This window comes from Dermacentor andersoni, chromosome 3 (assembly GCF_023375885.2).
Source record: "Dermacentor andersoni chromosome 3, qqDerAnde1_hic_scaffold, whole genome shotgun sequence".
NCBI classification, from domain to species: Eukaryota; Metazoa; Arthropoda; class Arachnida; order Ixodida; family Ixodidae; genus Dermacentor; species Dermacentor andersoni.
In genome coordinates, this window is record NC_092816.1 from 107,002,902 (window position 1) to 107,024,487 (window position 21,586).

The 21,586-nt window shown below is 47.5% G+C and overlaps 1 protein-coding gene across 1 annotated transcript in view; it reads right to left on the reverse strand.

Moving 5' to 3' along the window:
• Window positions 1–21,586, reverse strand: part of LOC126539964 (uncharacterized) — a 322,216-nt gene that overhangs the window by 22,737 nt on the left and 277,893 nt on the right. The window contains exon 6 of the mRNA XM_050186796.3: window positions 6,371–6,489. Coding sequence (XP_050042753.1) covers window positions 6,371–6,489 — 119 coding nt within the window. The remainder of the gene's footprint in view (window positions 1–6,370; window positions 6,490–21,586) is intronic.

Genomic DNA, 21,586 nt, shown 5'->3' on the forward strand with positions numbered 1-21,586 from the left:
AATAACTTAAACGCAACAAAACTAAGAGTCAACTCCAAACCACAATAACACGAAGTCCGATCACAAAATACGATAAAATTGAGGCACACGAGAAAACAAGAATTTGATTCAAACGAAGGTATATGAATCCAGACATCGAATGGGTCAAAGTCGGGTCAAATTAATTACACAGAGTGAGATTATTACAGACAAACACCCTACTGAACAGTTTCCGAAAATATTGTTCGCTTCTATAATTCTTTGGAGGGCCAGTAATGTTCGTCTTTCCAATGAATATGTTCAACAAGGGCCTACGATCTTCCTGAGGCGGGAGGGTCTGCGGTACAATGCCATTAAATCACGTGCTAAACGTCGTTTCAGTGCGTAGTGTCGCGGACATTCTAACACAAGACGCTGTACATCCTCACCCGCGTGGCCAGAAGTGTATTCCGGACTATTAGCGCTCGAATATTTTTTTGTAGAAAATGTTTTGTATACGCAGTACAGAGCCGCAGACGGCGAATGAGTGCTTCAAAGGATTTGTTTGGTTATAACGAGGGGCTAATAAACTTTATTTCTCTCTTCCATAGCTCTGCTACTGAGAGGAGAAGATGACAAAGACATAGGGCGAGTGGCCTTCTTATTTGCATTGGAAAGCGCCGAACACACACACACACACACACACACACACACACACACACACACACACACACACACACACACAAACAATATATATATATATATATATATATATATATATATATATATATATATAATGAGAAACAACGCAAAATGCAAAAAATGCGGTCATTGGCCGACATTGAAATCGCGTCGACAGCGACGAGTGGTCACGGCCGTGGCTTTCTCCGCTTACGCAACGAAGCGCTCTCAACGACCGAATTCGTGTAAAGCGAGCGGCGGATTACAAAATCGCTCGGCGCCAGTGCACCAATCCCGTTCTCTCGCGTTCCGTTACGAAAGCGCTTTTTACCATGAACTGTTCCTCGGAAAGCGCCCGGCTTCGCAACACAATTCCCAGTAACCTATTAGAGATAGTGCGGAACACATCCATACGGCTTTCTTCACCCTAACTGTCAACGCATAGCTTGCTATATATATATAGCAAGCTATATAGAAAGAAGGAATGAACGAACAAAAGCGTTAATTCCTTCTTTCTGACCTCCGTCCCTTGTTGCGTTGTTTTTATAAGAGATTACCAACCATAGCCCGGTCCCACACATTTCTTCAGTATGCATATAGCTTGCCGTTACAGGCATTAAACATAACTTACGCCTAAAACCCCTTTCAGCACGACGTAAAGTTGCACTATTATGCCTATATTATAAAAAATTTTATCATGAAACATTACTCGATGACGGGCTCATTCGACGTCCGTACATGTCATCACGACTTGACCCCAGAAATAAAGCAGTAATTATAACTATAATTAATAAAGCAGCACTTATAACTTGCAAGATCAAAACCTTTTCTGGTTTATTGATACCCCGCACACGCTAAGATACCAACGGCCTTCCCTCTACTGCTGCCACAATTAATGAAGTTTTATTGTCTCGTTCTACACTTCGTAATGTAATAGGCTAATGAAATAGGTTTTAATTTTAGTGTTCTGTTCCTTTTATGTTGTCTAAATATGGACTTCTCATGTTTCACATTTGTTTTCTGTATTTCGTATTTATAAGTTTTTTTTCAGATTTGTAGGATTTTAAGCGATTCACCTCTGCAATGTAATGCTTTTACCTTGAGGGTAGTAATAAGCAATGAAAAAAATCAAAAGCAACGTTACTGCACCATGCTGCTACTAACACTGCGAGTCCGAATCCTGCAGCCTTTTCTGGACTTGCGACTGGGATACACGTGAGCACCAAGGATATAAACGTTCACTACTTACAAAAGTGCGACGAGTACTTGGTGCTTCGAAATTAAGTGCAAGGCCGTACACCTTTTGGCTCGGATATGTGCAGTCTGGGGGGAAAGTTTGTGGACCGTGGCTTCGGAAGAAACACCGAGTTTCGCCGTGGCCTATGCGCGTAGCTTCCACAATTGCAAAAGTACCAACTAAGTTCTTTAGCTATACAGGATCGTGGTGCATCACTCATGTGCGCGTTAGTTCGGGAAATTTCATGGTTGCCTTTGGAGGGGCACAGTCCACGAACTTCTCAGTCAGGCTGCACGGGCGAGCGCATTTGCTTTTCACCTTCAGACGTTGAGAGGCAAGTTGGAGGTAGGAAATCCAAAGGCCTACGTAAGGTGATATGACAGTAGAAGAAATGCTGAGCTCTCGACTGCGTTATTCTATATACAAATGTGACTGTGTATATATATATATATATATATATATATATATATATATATATATATATATATATACAACGGGCCGAATATACGAGACATACTGCTAGTATAAATAAAGTACCAGTGGGGCTGAGGTACGGTAGGATGTTATGCAGCCTGTGTACTTCCCACGTATTTAAAATGTATGGTTACGAGAACTACACACAAAAAAAAAAAAAAGAACACGCGTGCGCGAGAAATTACAGTTTCCCAATATGGCCCTTAATTATGCCCACGCGAAAAAGTATGTCCTAGGTCCCTTGTAAGGTTTTCACGTCAAGTCACATCAAAAAGCGCATCGCCAGAAATTTGCATTGGGTCCCCCAGCGCGAAATACCGGTGCTTTCGAAATAGCGATTTAACCAAGAGGCAAGCTCACCCATTTCCCGCGTGCTCCCTAATATTTTACCTAAATGGCAACCGCGTCCATCTAAAATTCTCAGTCGAGCGGATCTATTGAAGGCCATTCCTATAGCGTACGCTACGCAAACGAGCATACATGCGCATAATGCCGCATTCAGATGGCGCAGCTAGAAAATAAAGAACAAAACAAAATGAAACAGAAAAAAAAATGCCTGAATTTTAAAGCCCTCGCCTTAACTTTCCTGCGCTTCTGAAGACGCGCTCGAAAAAGAAAGTGCCAGTCCATTCGTCAGTTACGACTGCGCATGGGGCATCGCCTCTTCAAGCTTGAAGCACCGCATAGTTTTAAGCACCGCAGCGCAGGCATCTCCACTGTTCCCGACGAGATGCCTCACAAAAACAAAATTGCTTCCAAAGACGACGATGCCGAGGAATCCAGACATAATGGATGCGCTCACAAGGGGAGCTGTAAAAAAAAAAGTATAGAAAAAGAAACGCAAGGAAGAATGAAAAGAAATCCCGGGAAAACGCGAGAAATGACGAAATCAAGGAAATCACTCCTCGGGCTGAACCTTCGAGCGATCTTAAAACATCTCACGGTTGGCCTTTCCCATAAACAGCTTTTCGCGTCGGACCGTGAGGCTAGGTGGAGCATTGCGATTCCATTTCTTCAATCATGAATTTATAATTCTCCCCTTTCGCATATTAGGGCTCGCGCCACGACGGGCCAGAGGGAGCGGTTTGCAACGAGAAGCGTCTCTCGCGCCACGGAGGAGGAGAAAAAAAAAAAAAAAAGGAGACTCGCTTCGCGGCGACTTAGACGCAGAAGTCTCATATGGAAGGAAGCCAACGGTCGGGCTCCCGTGGCCTTGGGAAACAGCCCTAGACATCTACAGCTCTCGTGCTACGAACGCGGCTTAAAAAATGAAAACAAAAGGAAACAACCGCAGAGAGGTGCAGTGCGATTTCGTCGAATCCGTTCTCAGCCACTCTTCCCTTTACCGTATGTACTCTCCCGGATATGAACATTTTGCGTACAGCGCGCTGTCCGGCAGAGCGCCGGGGAAATAGCTGGCGCTTCCGCGACATGAAGGCAAACGAACAGATACTACGACCAGTTCCTGTGCCGTGCCACACTGTTTACTTATGGGATAGGGCGGCCTCAACTCTACGCTCAACGTTTTGTGTTCCCGGCAACTGAGCAGATACACGTACCGACATCTGCGCACTACAGGCGCTGCAAATGTAACTACAGGTAGCTTCTAAGGACGCCGTAATGCGGCACGATTCTCTCGCGCGCGCGACGACCGAACGCTCTATTTTCTTGCCACCACGCTCGCCCTCTTTTAATTCTTTTCAGCTCCTCGCGAGGCTTGGTAACGCTGCACCGAACTACGACGCGGGACGAACATCTCATTCTCCTTTCGCGGAACAGACGGCTTCTTTGCATTCCACGCGTGCCTAAAGGAGAAGCGGAAAAAAATTCCAGAGGGGAAAAAAAAAAAAGCGAGATTGCGCACAAAACACGTGCGCTGTGCCGGTGTTCCGTGGAGAATGTTTGCCCATCGTCGTCACTGCCATCCGATTCTGTGACGCGTGTACGCTACTCGAAGCTTATCGCGTTTGTAGCATCGTCGAACGGAGCGTGAGGCGCCCGTCGGGCCCGAACTTGTGCAACGGAGAGCCAGGAAACGAGAGGGCATTTTTTTCCAGCCACTGCCGACGACGGATGCGGCATTTCATTTCCGCCTGTACGAGCGAATCAGTAGTTCGTTGCCGTAACGTCTCGCAACGAATCTCTTTGTCTTTTCGAAATTGTGCGTGAAGCGGCGACGATATAAGAGCGAGTCAGCGTATGATTTCAAATTTCTACTTTTTTGTTAGGGTACATAGGAATATTTCCGTTTACAGCATCTCGGTAAGTAGACAAAAAATAGATAGAAGTGAAGAGCGAGCTCATTGCCTACTGCGAGCGTGATGGGGCAAAAGCAGCTAGCGATTTCAGACAGGAAGCGTAGGGTGCCAACTCAGGAGTTATGGGTAAGTAGGCAGCGCACACAGCGCACACGCATACAATGCATGCCACGTTTTGCGTTTTAAAGCGAAAGCAAGTTTCTTCTCCTTCACTGGCCGCGAACTTTCGATTTCGCCGTGGTGGTGCTCCGAGGAGGCACATGACGTGACAACGCGCGCCTCGCCGCGGATATTTCTCTCTTTCTCTCTCTCTCGCACCCTACTCACTACTGCGCATGCGCCACTAGTAGCACCGAGCCACAGGTGTACCGCCGCTGCGCAGCGCCTTGCCTTTCCGCTGCCGCCACCGCTTGGTACGACGTCACACCGTGTTCCTCGTCGTTGCGCTCACCTCCGCTCGCTTCGCCAGCTGCGTCGCATTCCTGATAACATGTCGGAGGATTGAAAAGGAGAGCTCGCGTGCGCCGCAACCACAGTTGAGGCGGCAGTATGGACGGCGACAATTCTGATAAGCAGGAGGATGCCTGGGATCGACGTCGGAACGAGATGAAGAGGAAACGAATCGCCCAGGAAACAGACAAACAGCGCGCCGAACGACTGGCTAAACGCCGCAATATAGCTAGACAACCAAACTAACCTGGACTTGCAATCAAGATTAAGCAAGGCTAACCATGCTATGCCTTAGCTTTCGCTACGTATATCCTGGCATAGCCGAGACAAGCTACTGCCAATTTTGCTTTCTTTTCTTTTTTTTGTGTGTGAGGAATTAAAGGGACACTGTTCACAATTAAAGTTCACTGTTCCGTTCACTGCTGTGTAGAGCGCACTGAGAAACAGCTCCGGTACTCTACGTTACTCTACGTTGCCCGCGGGCGACGCCTGGCGGCGGCGGCGGCTTGCTTTGAAATAGCGCACTCGCGCGCATGCGGTGCCGTGCTATGTTTAGGGTTGCGCACGTTGCTTTCGCGAGCGCTGACGTTTGATTGGCGCCTTTGCTTTGCTGGAAAGGGCCGCTCGCGCGTACTACGCAACAATGACCGGGTTCGTTTGTTAAATGAAAAAAAAATAGTTAATTCTGCGGTTTTAGGTACCAAAATCATCATATGATTATGAGGCGCGCCTTAGCGTGTGACTCCGAATTTATTTTGGAAACCTGGGCTTCTTTAACAGGCACCCAATCCGCAGTACGCGAGGGGTCTTGCATTTCTCCCTCATCGAAATTGGGACTACCGCGGCCGGAATTCGATCGCACGATTTCGAGCTTAGCAGAGAAACGCCAAAGCCAGAAAGAAACCACGACAGGTACATGTTAAAGGAACGTTAAAGGGAAACCCCAGATCGAGAACGCGTTCCTTGGAAACTTTCTTTTCGTTAATTTTCCGGTAGGAGCTTGATTACCGGAAACGAAAATGGAAGCAACTTTGAGTTCATGCTGACAGATTGGATTTTGTGATGCATCTGTGAGACTGAGAAATTTTGTAATACCACCCTTCTTTTATAAGGAACGAAGAGTAGCTGGTGCCAACTGAAGTCGCCAACCTCTCGAATTACATCGTGCAAAAAGAAGACAAAAATAAAGGGGGGTGGGACATAACTTCAATGTCTTGGATTTCGCGCTGAAATTCCAGCACCAACATTATATGGAACGGGTGGAACAACCAAGTCATCGTCTTCGGGGAGCCACTCCAGCTTGGGCACTCACGTTGAGCCTGTAGATGACGAGGTAGAAGCCCGAGAAGAGCAGCACCGTGGACAGGTAGGTCTGCGCCATGAGGAATCCGCTGACCGCCCGGAACTTGATCAGCTGGTGCGTCAGAGTCCCTGCAGAAAGGACACCGAGGTCCGCGCTTAAGCACCGAAGCTACATATTTGTGGCTACGAAAATGTATAGACTTGAGCTTGTAAGTGCGGTTTCGTGCCGAAAACACAGCGTGAAAAACGGGAACAACAAGGAGCGACAAAGCGATCTGGCCTGTCAACTCGCTGTTTTGACCTATGTTTATTTTCGCCACGAATCTGTGGCTAAGAGATACTGTAGCGGCCGTATCCGCCAGTGTCTGTGAAGCCGCGATTTGTGATATGAGTTCGGCGATATAATGCAAAAGGATAGAAAGTCGGGCGACTTGTCTGCGTCTAGTCTCTGTCCATGTCACTTCGCGCTACAATCCAAGATCATGATATAATGCACCCTAGCGCATGTTATAATCACAAGCTTATGTCAAATTATTATTATTATTATTATTATTATTATTATTATTATTATTATTCACTTTCCCTCTTTATCGCTCTGTCTACGTTCCCTAATGCCGGACATATCGTTTAAGAGGACTTGTTGCTGGGCATGGTGGTGCAGTTTATTATACACATTTCTTAACAGCGTGAAAATCAGAGACTACAGAGACCACGAGGTGATGAGGTGTTCTGCGGTACCTGTGTGGTGTTCGATCTTCGCGAAATTAAAACAAATTACGGCAGAACTGATCAGATGATGACTGTCGACGGTAATGCGAACAGCAACCGAGCAATGTAGCGACATGTAATATTCATGAAGTCGGATTTATTAAGGTGAAAACCTTTATAGGCTCATGGTGAAGTTTGCGTCAGCAGACGTGACCGCCGGAGTGTCCGCCGAAGCGCCATCACGCCGTATGAAGAAAGATCAAAGACAGAATAATGATTGAAAAATGATCTGTAGTGACACTTAGTGAATGAAAACGTTATAATAGAGATTCATAGAGGTTCATAATGACTAGTAATTAATAATGACTACTGATGACTTGTAATGACTACTAATGACTCCGAAATGACCAATATGTCTAACGACGGCTTTTAATGACCACAATTGATTACAAATCACTAAATATGCTTAGTAATGGCCAGTAATGACTAAAATGTGGAAACAGAAATAGGTAAAGAGAAATGAGTAAAGAGAAAAAGGCAAACATAAGAAGGAAAAGAAAAGTAAGACAAATAAAGAAACATAAGGAACGAAGAAAGAACAAATATGCGAAGAGAAGAAGGAAGTAGAAAGATAAAGAAGAGAAAGAGGAAAAGAAAGAAGAGAAAGAGAAGAGACAAAGAGAAAAAAGGCGAATGATAAGAGGAGGAAGAGTGGGCTGTCGTCGTTCACCGCTTAAGAGAGATCTTAAGAGGCCCTGCAATTTTTTATCCCACGTAGCGGTAATACTGGGACTTTCGTTGATTCGGCTATAAGCCACATACTCCGATATCGTCCCACTTTGCTATGGCACTGGCTTTCAAAGGTCGCCCATGAGGATGGAGGCATGACGAGGACTGTTTCACACCGACGCAGTGACGACAGAATGACGAAGAAGGAATGCTACCGATCGAATGACAAAGGCGTATAACGACGACGGCATCACGGAAATGAGATTTCGATTCTTAAATAAATGACGATGGTATAACGACGACAATGTGACGACAACGACGACATTGAGATGACGACGATTATTAGACGACGATGGCATGACGCCAACCGGACGAAGATAATGACGACGACGGTATCGCAACGGATGCATGACTGCGTCTTTGTGACAACGATTCAATAATGACATGACGACGGCGGCATAATCACGATTGAACGACGACAGCCCACTGGTTACGATAGGGACGAACAAGGAATAACGTCGATGGATTGACGAAGGTGGTATGACGACGACGGCAAGATTACAACGAGACGACGATAACATGACGACAACGGTAAGACGATAGTTGAATGTCGAAGTACAATGATGATGATGATGGAACGACCGCGACGCCATCCCGACGATGGTGTGACAAGTGTGCAAGACGACGACTGTATGGCGGCGACGCAATGATGACGATGACACGACAACGGCTTGAGGACAATGTGACGACGGCGAGTGTATGATGAATATGGCACGACGATGACTGTATCACGAAACCTGTATGCGACGGTGGTGTGACGACGACGGTAGGACAATGGATGCACGATAGCGAATGTCCGATGATGACAGCGTGAAAATGACGGCAGTAGGATTAAATACGCTGAAGAAGAGAAATTGACGTCTATGGATTGACGAAAGCTGTATGACGACGACGGCATGACGAGTGTCGGATGACAAAGTTGCAATGACAGCGTCGCAACGACCACGATGGCATCACGACCATGAGCTCATATACAGTGTGTTTGAGCGAACACTTTCAAAAATCTATAAAAGTTGCTTGTGGCAGATATCACAATTCTAGTTCCTGAGCTCGTCGGACAATACTTGCGCCAAAAATTGAGATGAAAAATTGACTAATTAATAAAAATGCACTAATTAAGTTTGTAACTAATTACATTATGGTCCCTATTGCAATTTAAGAATTCTATCAGTGGAGTTCGCAAGGCGGATCCACTTGGAACGAATTTTCAATATGACACCAGTTTCGAGATATAAATTCCCGAACTTTGCGGAGAAATGCGCTGGCGCTCCAGTTAATTTGTTAACAAAGCGTCGTTTCATGCACTGAATTACACAAGTAACTGGAACGGCAATGCATTTCTCCGCAATGTTCGCGAATTTATATCTCGAAACTGGTGTCGTCCTGAGAACTCGTTCCAAGTGGATCCGCCTTGCGAAGTCCATGGTTAGAATTTGTAAATTGCAATATGGGTCATAAGATAATCAGCTAAAAAGTTAAGTAGTGAATTAGTGTTAATTAGTTGAGTTTGCATTTCAATTTTTTTGCTAGTAATTTCCGCCGCTTTGAGTAGACCGGCCCACAAACTAGAATTGAGTTATCTGCCACAGGCAACCTTTGAAAAATTTTGAAAGTGTTCGCTGAAACACCCTGTACAGTGGCCCAAGCTATCAGTCAACTTGGGTCATTGGGTCGGCGTAGAAGGCGTGACGTCGACGGCATGACGACAGTAAGATACCACGAAACTGGAATGAAGACAACGGCACGACGACGGCGACATCGCAACCAGGAGCACATACCCAGTGGACCAAGCAGGTAGGCAACTTGGGTGACTGGGTGGGCGTAGAAGATTAGATTAGATAGATAGATAGATAGATAGATAGATAGATAGATAGATAGATAGATAGATAGATAGATAGATAGATAGATAGATAGATAGATAGATAGATAGATAGATAGATAGATAGACTCAAAACAGCTGAAATAGGCAAAGAATGCTATTTGCATTAATAATGTAAGCCTTCAACAAGCCACGTAGTGGGTTTGCGCCAAAGTCGAAGGACGACAAAGACACGTGCCCACAGTGGGGAAACGTTTCTCACAGTGGAATGCATTGGTCCGCCTTTTCCTTCAGTGACATGTACAGATGGGGCTAGTTGCTTACGATTCGTGTTTTCAGCCCCAACTATGACAGACACGAAGACACGGCGTCACCGACAATTAAGTGCCTACAGCCAACTGTGCGCTTGCTCGCACAGCGTGGGCATATAATCAAAGCAAACAAGGGACATGTTTATCCCCCGTGACATATTATTGGCGTACTTTTCATTGGAACATCTGTTCACGTGCGATCAGTGAACTCTCAAGTTCAAATTCAGCCGCATCGCCTCACCTTACTTTGGATCATCGCACTTGCCGTGGCAAATCTTTTTTTTTCCTTATCATGCCATATCTACTAAGCCGAGTGGTCATAAACAACTGAATTCCTTTACAATACGGCGCATTATGAGGATAGCGAGGGATCTCACAATAATGAGGAAAGGGTACTGTGATTTTAAACAATAATATGCCTTACAAGTGTCACTATGGGTATCGCCAACGAACCCAAATCCTTCCCTATACATCAAGTCCAAGTGTACATTCGTGTCTTGTATAGTGGCCCCTTACAAGTAAACACAGAACAGTTGAAGCCAGACGAACGACCCTGAATTTGAATATTTCTCTCATGAATGACCTTCTCACATTAGAGAAGGAAGCTTTCGTACAGTCCAGGAAAATCCTAAAGAAACGCTGGCGGTAACGGTAAATTATAGCCGAGCTTTATGCTTCTTGTGTCGTCAAACGGTCACACGGAAGTTTCAATTCTGATTTTCACTCATACTCTGTACGTTTCAATTCGTTGGCATAAAGTGCAAACTTCTGTAAATTTAAGCGTAAATTGACGCGCCAATCATACCAGACAACGCAAAAGCACTGAGCTACTAAGTGCTACTTGGTTAATGACGAAACTAGTATCGCGAACGAAAAGCCTTCCGCCAAAACCGAGAAAGGTCACTGTTGCGTAATGCCTTTGGTCCCTCAGCGAAAAGTGATATCGAACCGCAGCTGGCACAGAGCAAGCACGCACACACAATGACAGCTTTAATATTAAAGTGCAGCATGAAGTCTCGTTTCGATTGCAAAAATAATTGATGCCCCCACAGTGTTAAAGAAAAACTATATTTTCTTTTTCTGCCGCTCTTCCATATTATTGCGCTCAACGAATCGCAGCACTAGCGCCTAAATTTCGTAGCCTCGACCATGCACTTCCGGAAGCCTGCTCGCACACCAGGCTTCTCGGAACGGGTGGTCGGCGTGAGTTCACCGATTCTCTGTCGCTCTGGCTGCCACTTCGTTCCTCTTGGTCACCTCTTCCATCAGATTTTGCAACCGCGTGAGCAGCGTTTCGTACTGGAAGGTCCCACGCCAGTCGCCGAACGGGTCGTTCATCTGGGTGCCCGTCAGGTGCATCTGCGACTTGACCGCCTCTTCGTACTTGGCGTAGAACTTGGGGAATCCCTGAAAGAGCTGTTCCCTGAAAGGCTCGGGCAGTGACGACGTCCCGCGGATACAGGCGTCCAGCTGGTCGCACACGGCGACCCTGATCGTCTCGTGCTGTATGATGGCGTCGTAACGGGAGAGCTTGCGCGACTGGTTCTGAACCTCGTAGCCGGGCTCGTCGTGGTACGGACTCTCGGTCATCAGCGACTGCACGTTGAGCAGGACGCCCGCGACTCCGTAGTTGGGGCTCCAGGACGGTCCGGGACCGGTGCCCAGGATGCTCAGGCACATCTTGCCGTTCTCGTGCAGGTTCGGACTGAACTTGACCCGACCGGCGTCCGTGGTCATGAGGCGGGCGCGCGGAGGGCTGTTGGGGTAGTTCGGGGGACACTTGATCAGGACGTAGAAGAACCCGCCTTCGAACGGCGTGCCCTGGGGACCCACGATGAGCGCGTTGATCTTGGTGACGTCCTTCGGTTCCGCCACGACGAAGGCGGACGGGAGGGGCTGCGCCTCGAGCTCGGCGAGCTCTTGCTTGACCCGTGCCAGGCACTCGTCGGACGGCAGCTCGTCGTCGTGGGCCGTGGGGTCCCAGTCGTTGGAAGCGGTCGTCGCTGCCAGCGCCGCCGCGGTCGACGTGCCTGGGCCGAGCGAGGATCTGCTGGAGCCGTCGTCGTCGTTGTTGCTGTCGTTGTTGCTCGACATTTTTTAAGAATTTTCTTTTCTTCTTGAGCAGCGCGATAGCCCCACCCCCGTCCTACCCCGCCCAAATTACGACATATTCGCTTTAGTAGCTTCGTTTTCTTCTTCCAGCATGGCACATGGCATGCACGGATCGGGAAATGCAAGAAACTAGCCAAATGTCTTTTCCGAGCGTATTTTTTGAAAAGTTGCAGTCTGAAAACAAGACGCGTTGAAAAACAAAAGCGGACGTATAGGTGATGTAGAGAAAGGAAAACTTTAATCTGGAAGCAGAAGAAGCATTACAATAATAATAAAAAAGGTGAACCGAGTGGGCATGGTTAATTTCTCTTTCAAAAAGATATAGCACACGATCGCGAAAATGTAAAAAAAAAAGTCCACTGTCTGACGCAAAACGTTGACGGTCACTTTAACGTACGCCAAAGAAAGTGAACGCGAAAACCTGCGCGCTCAAGAGGCATTCATTAAATTACTTGACATCTCATTCGATTGCGCTGCTACCGCTTATTATTTGTTTTCTCCCACCAAAGGTCGTGGGTTCGAGTGTCTTCATTGACGCTACATTAATTAAGCGTGCTATAAATAAATTCGCCCTAATTAACGCCAAAAGTCGACGGTTCGACTCCCATCGGAGGTCTTAAATTCGAGTGCCTGCATTAACTCTATCTTCATTAACTTTGCTTCTTTTTTTGCCACGATGAGCGGCATGTGGAAGAAGAGGACGACGAACACGAGAGCAGTGGCACGAGCGCGTGTCTGCGCGAGGAGAGCTCACGTGACTTTCTGTACCGCACGACGCGTTTTCCAGACCATCGGGGTCATTTAAGGCTTTCGCCTTAATAAACTATTTGTTAATCAATCACCAGGGACTATTCTCGCATGCACAACCCACGTAACATTCGAACGTGGGATTGCTCCACTGAATCACAAAATCAAGAAAGAGGGTGGCTACGTTTTCTTTGTTCTTTTTTCATTCCGTGGTCCGTATTTAGCACGCAGCCAGATTCTTGGCATATCCCCTACAGTGGGTATGCGCCACAACTCTCGATGCCAGTGTCATCATCATCATCTTAGCGAGGCATTTGCTTTCATGTTGAGGGGACATGCATCTGCCCCAATTCTGTTTACATCTTTAGATTTCACTTGCGCTCAAAGGCGCTCCGGTTATGTCTTTAGCTAAAGCTAGTTCCGCGCCAGAATGCCGACATACTAGAAGGATGCTAGATCTCTGGTCCAACTCTGACGCCGTCTATTCAAAGACATTATAAGATTTTTGGATATCTTTCCTTCATCTTTTCTCCCTTCGTGAAAATCTCTCTCACGATACCATCACATCTGCCTTCAACTACCTCGTTTATATTGATCTCCTATCCCCCCCCCCCCCCCCCCCCCCCCCCTTCTTTTTTAAATGCGAAGCATTTTAAGGAGAACACTTGCCCCTTTATCTATCCAGTCGCCTACGTCTTGGCACTCTCATGGTCTCATGGCACTCTCATGGTTAACTTGGTATATGTCAAAATTGTCATAGTATTAGAAGAGTGTATGACGAACATAAATGATCGGTCATGACAAGATCATCATGTGCCTTGCAAATCATGAAACAGCCGCCTACGATTTTGTACTCTCATGGTCGTTTCGATAACTTGATAGGTACCAAAATTGGCACAGTATGACAAGAGTACATGACGAACATAAATGCTAGTTCATGGCATAAATGTCATGACACACGTGCACACGTGTTATGACACGCGTGTTATGTAGATCGTGAAACGGCGGCCTACGTCTTGGTGCTATCACGGTGGTTTCGGTAACTTGGTGGGCTCCTCACACACTGCTTCGCATAACATCGATTCCGACAGGGCGTGGGGTCCGTCGGTTCTTTCACCAATACTCTAATCATTTCTTGATTATCTCAACCGCCGACCAGTCAATGCTTCTATCCGCTTTGAATACCAGCGCTCCCGTTAGACATCCCGATAATCTTCCTGCTGGGTAATTATCTTGGCAGGTTCGGCTGACATAATGTTGCACAGGGACGATGGAAAGGAAACGAGAGCCCCGCTGCTTTTTTCTTCCTTTTCAGTCGACCCGGCATAACATTACGCTAACCGAAACCTGTCACATGATATGCACTGTGTATGGCCAAGCAAGATACAGCGTTAATATCTCATCATTTCATTCCGACGTGCCGAGTCGTGACTCCAGACTGCAGCAGACACAAGCCCCCAACCTGTCGCGGATATTTGCTCCGATAAGTTACGAATGGGCTTTCCTCGGTTCTCTCGTCCGTTTTCGAGGCGATGGGCGGCCGCCGAACCTTCTCCGTCGATGCAGAGACAGCGTGCTCTCGCATAACCAAGTTGCGGGTGGCGTTCGTCGGCGAAAGCCATCTGTAGCCGCTCTTCGAGACGCACGGGCTGTCGCGACGAATACATTGTGGAGCCTTAAGCTTTAGGCAGTTTAGATGCCGCGGTCGGTGGCGGCGGGCGCCCTGTCTCGCTTCTCCGCCGCCTGCAGGCCGACGGTTTCCAGGCGCGGTCGTCGCCTATAGACAGTTTTAGATTAGGGGACGCAAGCGGCTTGCATAGGCAAGAACTAGGGGCCACGGTACTGCTCGTGCGCAGACACCTAACGCATGAACTAGGGGCGACGGTACTGCACATGCGCAGACCCTGGCGTACGTGTCTGCGCATGCGCAGTACCGCGGCTCCTAGTTCCTGCTTATGCGAGCCGCTTGCGTCCCCTAATCTAAAACTCTGTTATGTAAGCCGGCTGCACACTATCTTGCCCGAGATGCGCCGTTTCGTTCCGCCGGTTCGCCTCAACTTCGCTTATAGAATGACTCCCCATATAGTGCGTGAAAGGTGCGCGATTTTAAAACAAACGGCCGGAAAAGCATTTGACCTCCGCGGAGCAAACTAGCGGGGTACAACACACAGGTGCACAGCCGTTGTTGCGCTGTATCGCCGTTGCGCTGCCGTCACTCCGGACGTCGTCCTGCCTCCGGCGTGGCGCCGATACCTACATCTAGGTTCACGGGTGTTCTTGCATTTCGCTACCATCGAAATGCGGCCGCCGTGGGAGGTATTCGAATGCACCTCCATATACCGTAGTATTTTACTCAAGCGTTTCACTGCAGCGAAAAAAGAGAACAGGAAATTTTTCGAGCATTTATCTCTATTGACAATGAATTCTAACATTTACCACACATGTCACAGAGAAACATGGTACGTTCCTAAAGCGCGCACTAACTATACGGTCAACAAATGTTACGCCACACACTGCCATCTTTGTTAAACTCATTGGAAACTCAATAGACACCTATCTCTCCTTTTAATGGGTTCATTGTGTATTCTTTCTTTTTTTTTTCCTCTGGTATACACTGACACCATGAATGCTTAACCAATTTTGTCTGCTTGTCAATAACTTATTATTTATAGATGTGAATTTCAAGGCTGTATTGTTTGTATCATTTTATATTATTCGCTTTCTGTAATACAATTTCTTGCAGCATTCTATTGTTGATATTATTTTTCCCCGTATGCATTTATGCTATGCAATGTTCACTAATGTTCACTTTTTTTTCTCGTTCATCCATTATTGTATGTTTGTGCTCTCTTTATTGTGCACAGTGCCATTTTTGTAGGGGGTACAGACCCCATCAAGCCGATTTCATTTGGCCTTTTGTCTGTACTCCTGTCATCTGTACATGTATAGATGCAAATAAACTTGAATTGAAAAAAAAAATCCCGCGACCTCGTGTTTCCAGGCTGTTGGTAGCTCGCCCTTAATCCATGGTACCCAAGCCAAACAAACCCATCTCCATCGCAAACCTCCGCCCCATCTCCCTTACGTCCTGCGCCGGGAAACTGTTTGAACACATGGTCAACGAGCGGCTCACCACACATCTCGAGGGAAACGATCGCTATCCGCACACCATGTTCGGCTTCCGCCAGATGCTCTCCACGCAGGACGTCCTCTTCCAGCTAAAAGAAGATATTCTTGACCATTTGAGCAAACACAGCAAGTCTTCCATTCTAGCGCTAGACGTAAAGGGCGCCTTTGATAACGTGAGCCATGAAGCCATTCTCCGTAATCTAGAAGATATCGGCTGCGGTGCCAAAACATACGCCTACATGCGCGCTTTCCTCACCAACCGTACGGCCACGGTGGGGATTGCCAACCTCCGAAGCAAGTCATTTCACCTACCTAACAGGGGTACGCCACAAGGTTCGGTAATCTCGCCAATCCTCTTCAACGTGGCCCTCCTCAACCTTCCCCGCCTCCTAGACACCGTCCCAGGGATATCCCATGCTCTATATGCAGATGACATCACACTGTGGACGAGAGGCGCGAGCATGGGCGAACAGGAGACCCGTCTTCAGGAGGCAGTCAACATCATCGAACGGTACCTCAACACCTGCGGCCTCCACTGCGCCCCAGATAAATCCGAGCTGTTAGTACTCGGGGCACGCACCCGGGGCCGGCCCCCAAGCCACGACGCACCGGACCCGCAAGTCCTTCTCCAGGGAGTCCCGATACCGAAGGTCGATTCACTTCGAGTCCTCGGAGTCCATATACACAAGGACGGGTCTGGCTCCGCCACACTCCCCAGGCTACACAACACCGTGGCACAGCTTACTCATCTGATACGACGCGTGGCCAATCGCCGCAATGGCCTCAAAGAGCACGAAACTTTGCAAATGGTACAAGCCCTCCTTTACAGCCGCATTACATACGGAACTCCTTACCTCAACCTGAAGACAGCCGAGAAACAAAAGCTAAACCTTCTAATACGAAAGGCCACGAAGCTCGCCCTAGGACTACCGACAACCGCCTCCACTGACCGATTGCTTCGCATGGGAGTTCACAACTCCTGGGAAGAACTCGCGGAAGCGCACCTCATCAACCAGATCGAGAGACTCAAGCTCACAACCACAGGCCGAGCAGTCCTCCGACGCACAGGATACGTCACCAACATAGAACACGATGGCGAACGTAAAGAAAAGATCACATCGAAGCTGCGAGAATGTTTACAAGTTCTTCAGATCCCTCGGAACATGCATCCAGAACACCATCGAGGCAGACGGCTCGCCAGGGCAAACGCCATCAGACACAAGCACCGTAACGACCCGCAGGCTCGCTACGTGGACGCAGCCAAGTATCCTGGCCGAAACGCCTTCGCCATCAGCGTCACAGACTACAGGGGGACGACACTGGCGTTGGCGACAATTCTCGCCAAACGCGCGGACACAGCTGAGGAGGCCGCTATAGCACTCGCCACCCATACAAGCGAGGATGCCATAGTGGTCTTCACCGACTCTCAAACAGCGGCACGCAACTACATGAAAGGCAGGGTCTCCACCAAAGCGATCAACTTACTGAAACGTGGCGATACTCCTCCCCCCTACACCTGCATCATGTGGGTTCCGGGACACGAGGGACTCGAGGGGAATGAAGCGGCACACAGCGCGGCCCGCGCAAGCGTCAACCGGGCTTCCCCGCACGGTATTCGAGAAAGGTCCCACCCACACAAATCAGCGGAGGAAACGGGAACGATACCGTTAACTTACCAAGCACTACTACAACACTATCGGCTTGGACGCAGGGTGTACCCTCCACCTCATCCCAAACTAACAAGAAACGAAGGCACCGACTACAGGCGACTCCAGAGCAATACATTTACCCACGGAATCTTGCTGCATCACTTCCACCCGACGCTATACAGCTACACCTGTCCACACTGCAACGTGCCTGACACCCTGGCGCACCTCCTCCTGCAATGCAAGAACACCCGAGAAAGCATCACAGCGACACAACTAATAGCAGCAGACGCAGATCCAAACCACCTCGCTGAAACGTGGGAGGCTGCGATCTCCAAGCCGGACCTGGTCGACCAGCGCGAACTAGTCGCCCGGGCCCGGAGGGCGATCCAAGCCAGAGGGTTCCTGGAATAAGGGACCCTCCCACCTCGACTGACAAGTCACGACTTCAAATAAAGGTTTCATTCTCTCTCTCTCCGCGACCTCGTGCTCAGCAGATGCCACCACTCGTCACGAATCGCGCACCGACCTAACCTTCGGGAAGAACATTAACACAGTGAAAGTGCAACCATTTTCCGGGTACCACAGTGACCATAGGGCAGTGATTACAATAGCGACGAAATTAATGATGGCAATCGGGGTCTTTGAGTAAATGTCTCGTTATTCGCCCAATACTGAACTCATAATAGTCAAATTCAACATAGCAAATCCCCAACATAGGAAAACCCCAACATAGGAAAACCAACAATAGCGCGAGCTTCGCTGGACTTCTCTCTTCACAGGATGAAAGGGCTCCGATTTTTTTTTTTCTAACAACGAGCAGAAACAATGAGCCTAGTGCTATAAGGTCATTCCACACCAAATCAACCAGCGTTTTTTCGGCCATCACAGATATAGCTGAAAAAATTTCCACGTGTTTGTTCGAGCTCAAAACTCATCCTCCACGTTTATTTTTCCTTGCCAAATATTTTGTAGAATTTTGAGGACCATTTGTTTTTCCTGCCAAGCTCAGCTAGACGGCATCAATCAACGTTTTTTCTCAAAGGCACATTGTACGATCCACTCCTTCAAATTGCGTTTATGGCAACCCAAAGATTCGTTGCGACTGCAAAAATTGCGAATTTTATAAATATTTGAATACTTCGATTGGTTCTGGCACTAGCAAAAGCGTGTAAAATTGCAAAGTAAGTTTTTTTCTCGGGAAGTAGAAAAACCTGGAAGTCACATATAAAATACATACTGGTAGCCCAGTTAACATAGTACAGCTGAAAAATATTTTAAATATCGAAGGTGTAGCAGTTCGCATGGAAAAGAACTGTAAAGTTACATTTTTTGCTGCAAAATGCTCCATATTCAATGTAAAAAAAGGTGCCTTGGTGGTCGGCCTAAAAATATATGAATTACATCATTAGATAGCCCTACGTGTCTACTATGCATGTGGGAAGTTATAAAAAAAGTATTGTTGTTTAAACGCAATAAATGTTTTTTTTATTTTCAGTACGTGGATCACGTAAACAGCGTACATATATAAAGCGTAGCCGTCCTGCAATGACATATTGGCAACAAAGTGAGCCCAAGAAACTATTCAGCAAGGAGCTTGTGGCTTTTTTATTGTATGCAAACCAAGACAAGCGATTTCCAACGCCGTATCCCTGGCTTTTTTTTCCACGGCTACGAAAATTGAATGTCAACCGCGCTTGAATACAGGAGCCTGAACATAGCCTGTATCACTTTTATAGCCGAACAGGTGCCGGTTGTCTAACAGCTTTAACACTTTTTGTCTTCGACGAAGACGTGAATGCAACTTTTAGTTGAAAAAGTGACGTCGGCTGAAAATAATGTAAAGGCCTGCTTTCGTTAATGCGCATATCATTCGCAAACCTGGACCACAGTTCTACCTTTCGCTTAGATATTGCACTCTCCGGTACACAAATTGGTTTTATATGTAAAACACTTTCACGTGCCCTGTCTGTCGTGAAGCTCAAACGGTGTCAAAATCTGCCTTGAGAAGGCCTTTGTAGGCTTGCCTTGGCAGCCAACCGTTCCAGGGTGCCACCCACACCATCACAGGCACTTTTTCCGTGTGATGTAGCAAAAAAGTGCCATGTAGCATCCAAAGTAAAATCTTCCTTGTGGTAGCACAGGTTTGCAAAATTCTTTCTGTTCTTATACTGGGAAGCAGCCTCATCCGTAAAGTAGTGCCCGTATTCTACCTGCGGCACGTCTACCTTAAGCTGATCCATCAGCACCTGCTGAAATGTCGAAACAGCGGCAGTCGTATGGTCGAGGCAGTCGGATATCACTACGCACGATTGCACATGTGGTTCATCAGAAGAGTCCGGCGAGCGAGAGTAGACTACAATCGGGTGTACTGTTGCTTGAGAGTTGTCCCAGTATATTGACTGTGGGGCGCTCTGAATGAGAAAGCTGTAGTTTTTAGAGAAATCCATTATAACTAAGGCTTTCCGCAGGCGTGAGAGCAGCCTTCAAATTGCGTTGGTGCCGAGCTTGGAGCTTGCTGACAAGGTGATGCGATTTCAAGTCGCTTATGATCTCAAGGAGACGGTCTACGAAGTCGTTATGGGTAAACAAGATTGTTTACATTCGGAAGCGCACTCCACTAACCCACTGACGGACAGAAATTCTTGCTGCCAAATCCCGGTTCAGTGCAGGAGAGCTCAATATCAGCGATTTGAGCGACGAATCTCCTGGGAAATTGCTGCATATACCGGTCATACAGCTGTCATTCGTTATCTCACACACAGTCATCTGAAGGAGCGAATCGATTGTTTGTGAAATGCCCAAGGACTGTGGCATCAATTTTACATTTCGGTGGTAAATGCAAACGCAAACAGAGTGCGTTCTCGGAGCACCGGCAAGTAAACAGTGACGTGGCCTCAGGTAGGCGAACTTAGAAAAGCCGCACTTCAGCTCTGTGTTACTTTTCTTCCATTCCTCGTGCGTTTCCTTAAGATTCATTAGCAGCAATCATTTTTGCGTGCCTCGGACGACGTCTTTCTTGCCTGGAAGACAGACGGATGTATGTTCATCCTCATAGAACATTATTATGCTTCTTATTGTTCTACCCGCCATGGTTGCTCAGTGGCTATGGTGTTGGGCTGCAGAGCACGAGGTCGCGGGATCGAATCCCGGCCACGGCGGCCGCATTTCGATGGGGGCGAAATGCGAAAACACCTGTGTACTTAGATTTAGGTGCACGTTAAAGAACCCCAGGTGGTCGAAATTTCCGGAGTCCTCCACTACGGCGTGCCTCATAATCAGAAAGTGGTTTTGGCACGTAAAACCCCATAATTTAATTTTCTTATTGTTCTGTCGTCTAGTGGTCTACTTAACTTTGATGTAGGAGAACGCAAAATTCCTCCCTGTTGCCTAATTTGCATAGCAATGCGAACTTGACTTTCCGATGCACCAAAGTACTTATTCAGCAACTTTTTTAGGGACCATGAACGAGGCGCCAATGCCAGAAGAGAAATTTTTTTCGACCGTTTTCTTTCTCGTACGAATCGATCTCTCACGTCTTCAAGAAGCTTTTTATAGTCTTTCGCAAGTGCGGTGTTGGTGCCATTTCATAGGCTACGCCTTGCACTTGGGCATCCTTACTATCATCATTGGGCAAGGTGCCACCTGCGACAGCCGCTTCTGCCTAATGGCGCTCCAGTTTTCCGCTCGAGGTCCTTCCAGTCCCATCTCGTGGTGCAGCACAGTTCGTTGAGGTGGATGCATTCCCTTCAAATCTAGACTCACATAATGTTTCACAATCTGCCAAGCTCTTATTCGCTGCGTCTAACTGCACCCGCATTTGGAAACACCTGACTTTACATTGTGGACAGAGTCTTTCACCAGGAACCAGCCCGAAGAGAGGCACTGCTGTAGCGAGGCCCAGAGATATGACCCAAGTTCCCCGACGGTTTGACCCATGGTCGGAGAAAGGGTCCGAGCACATC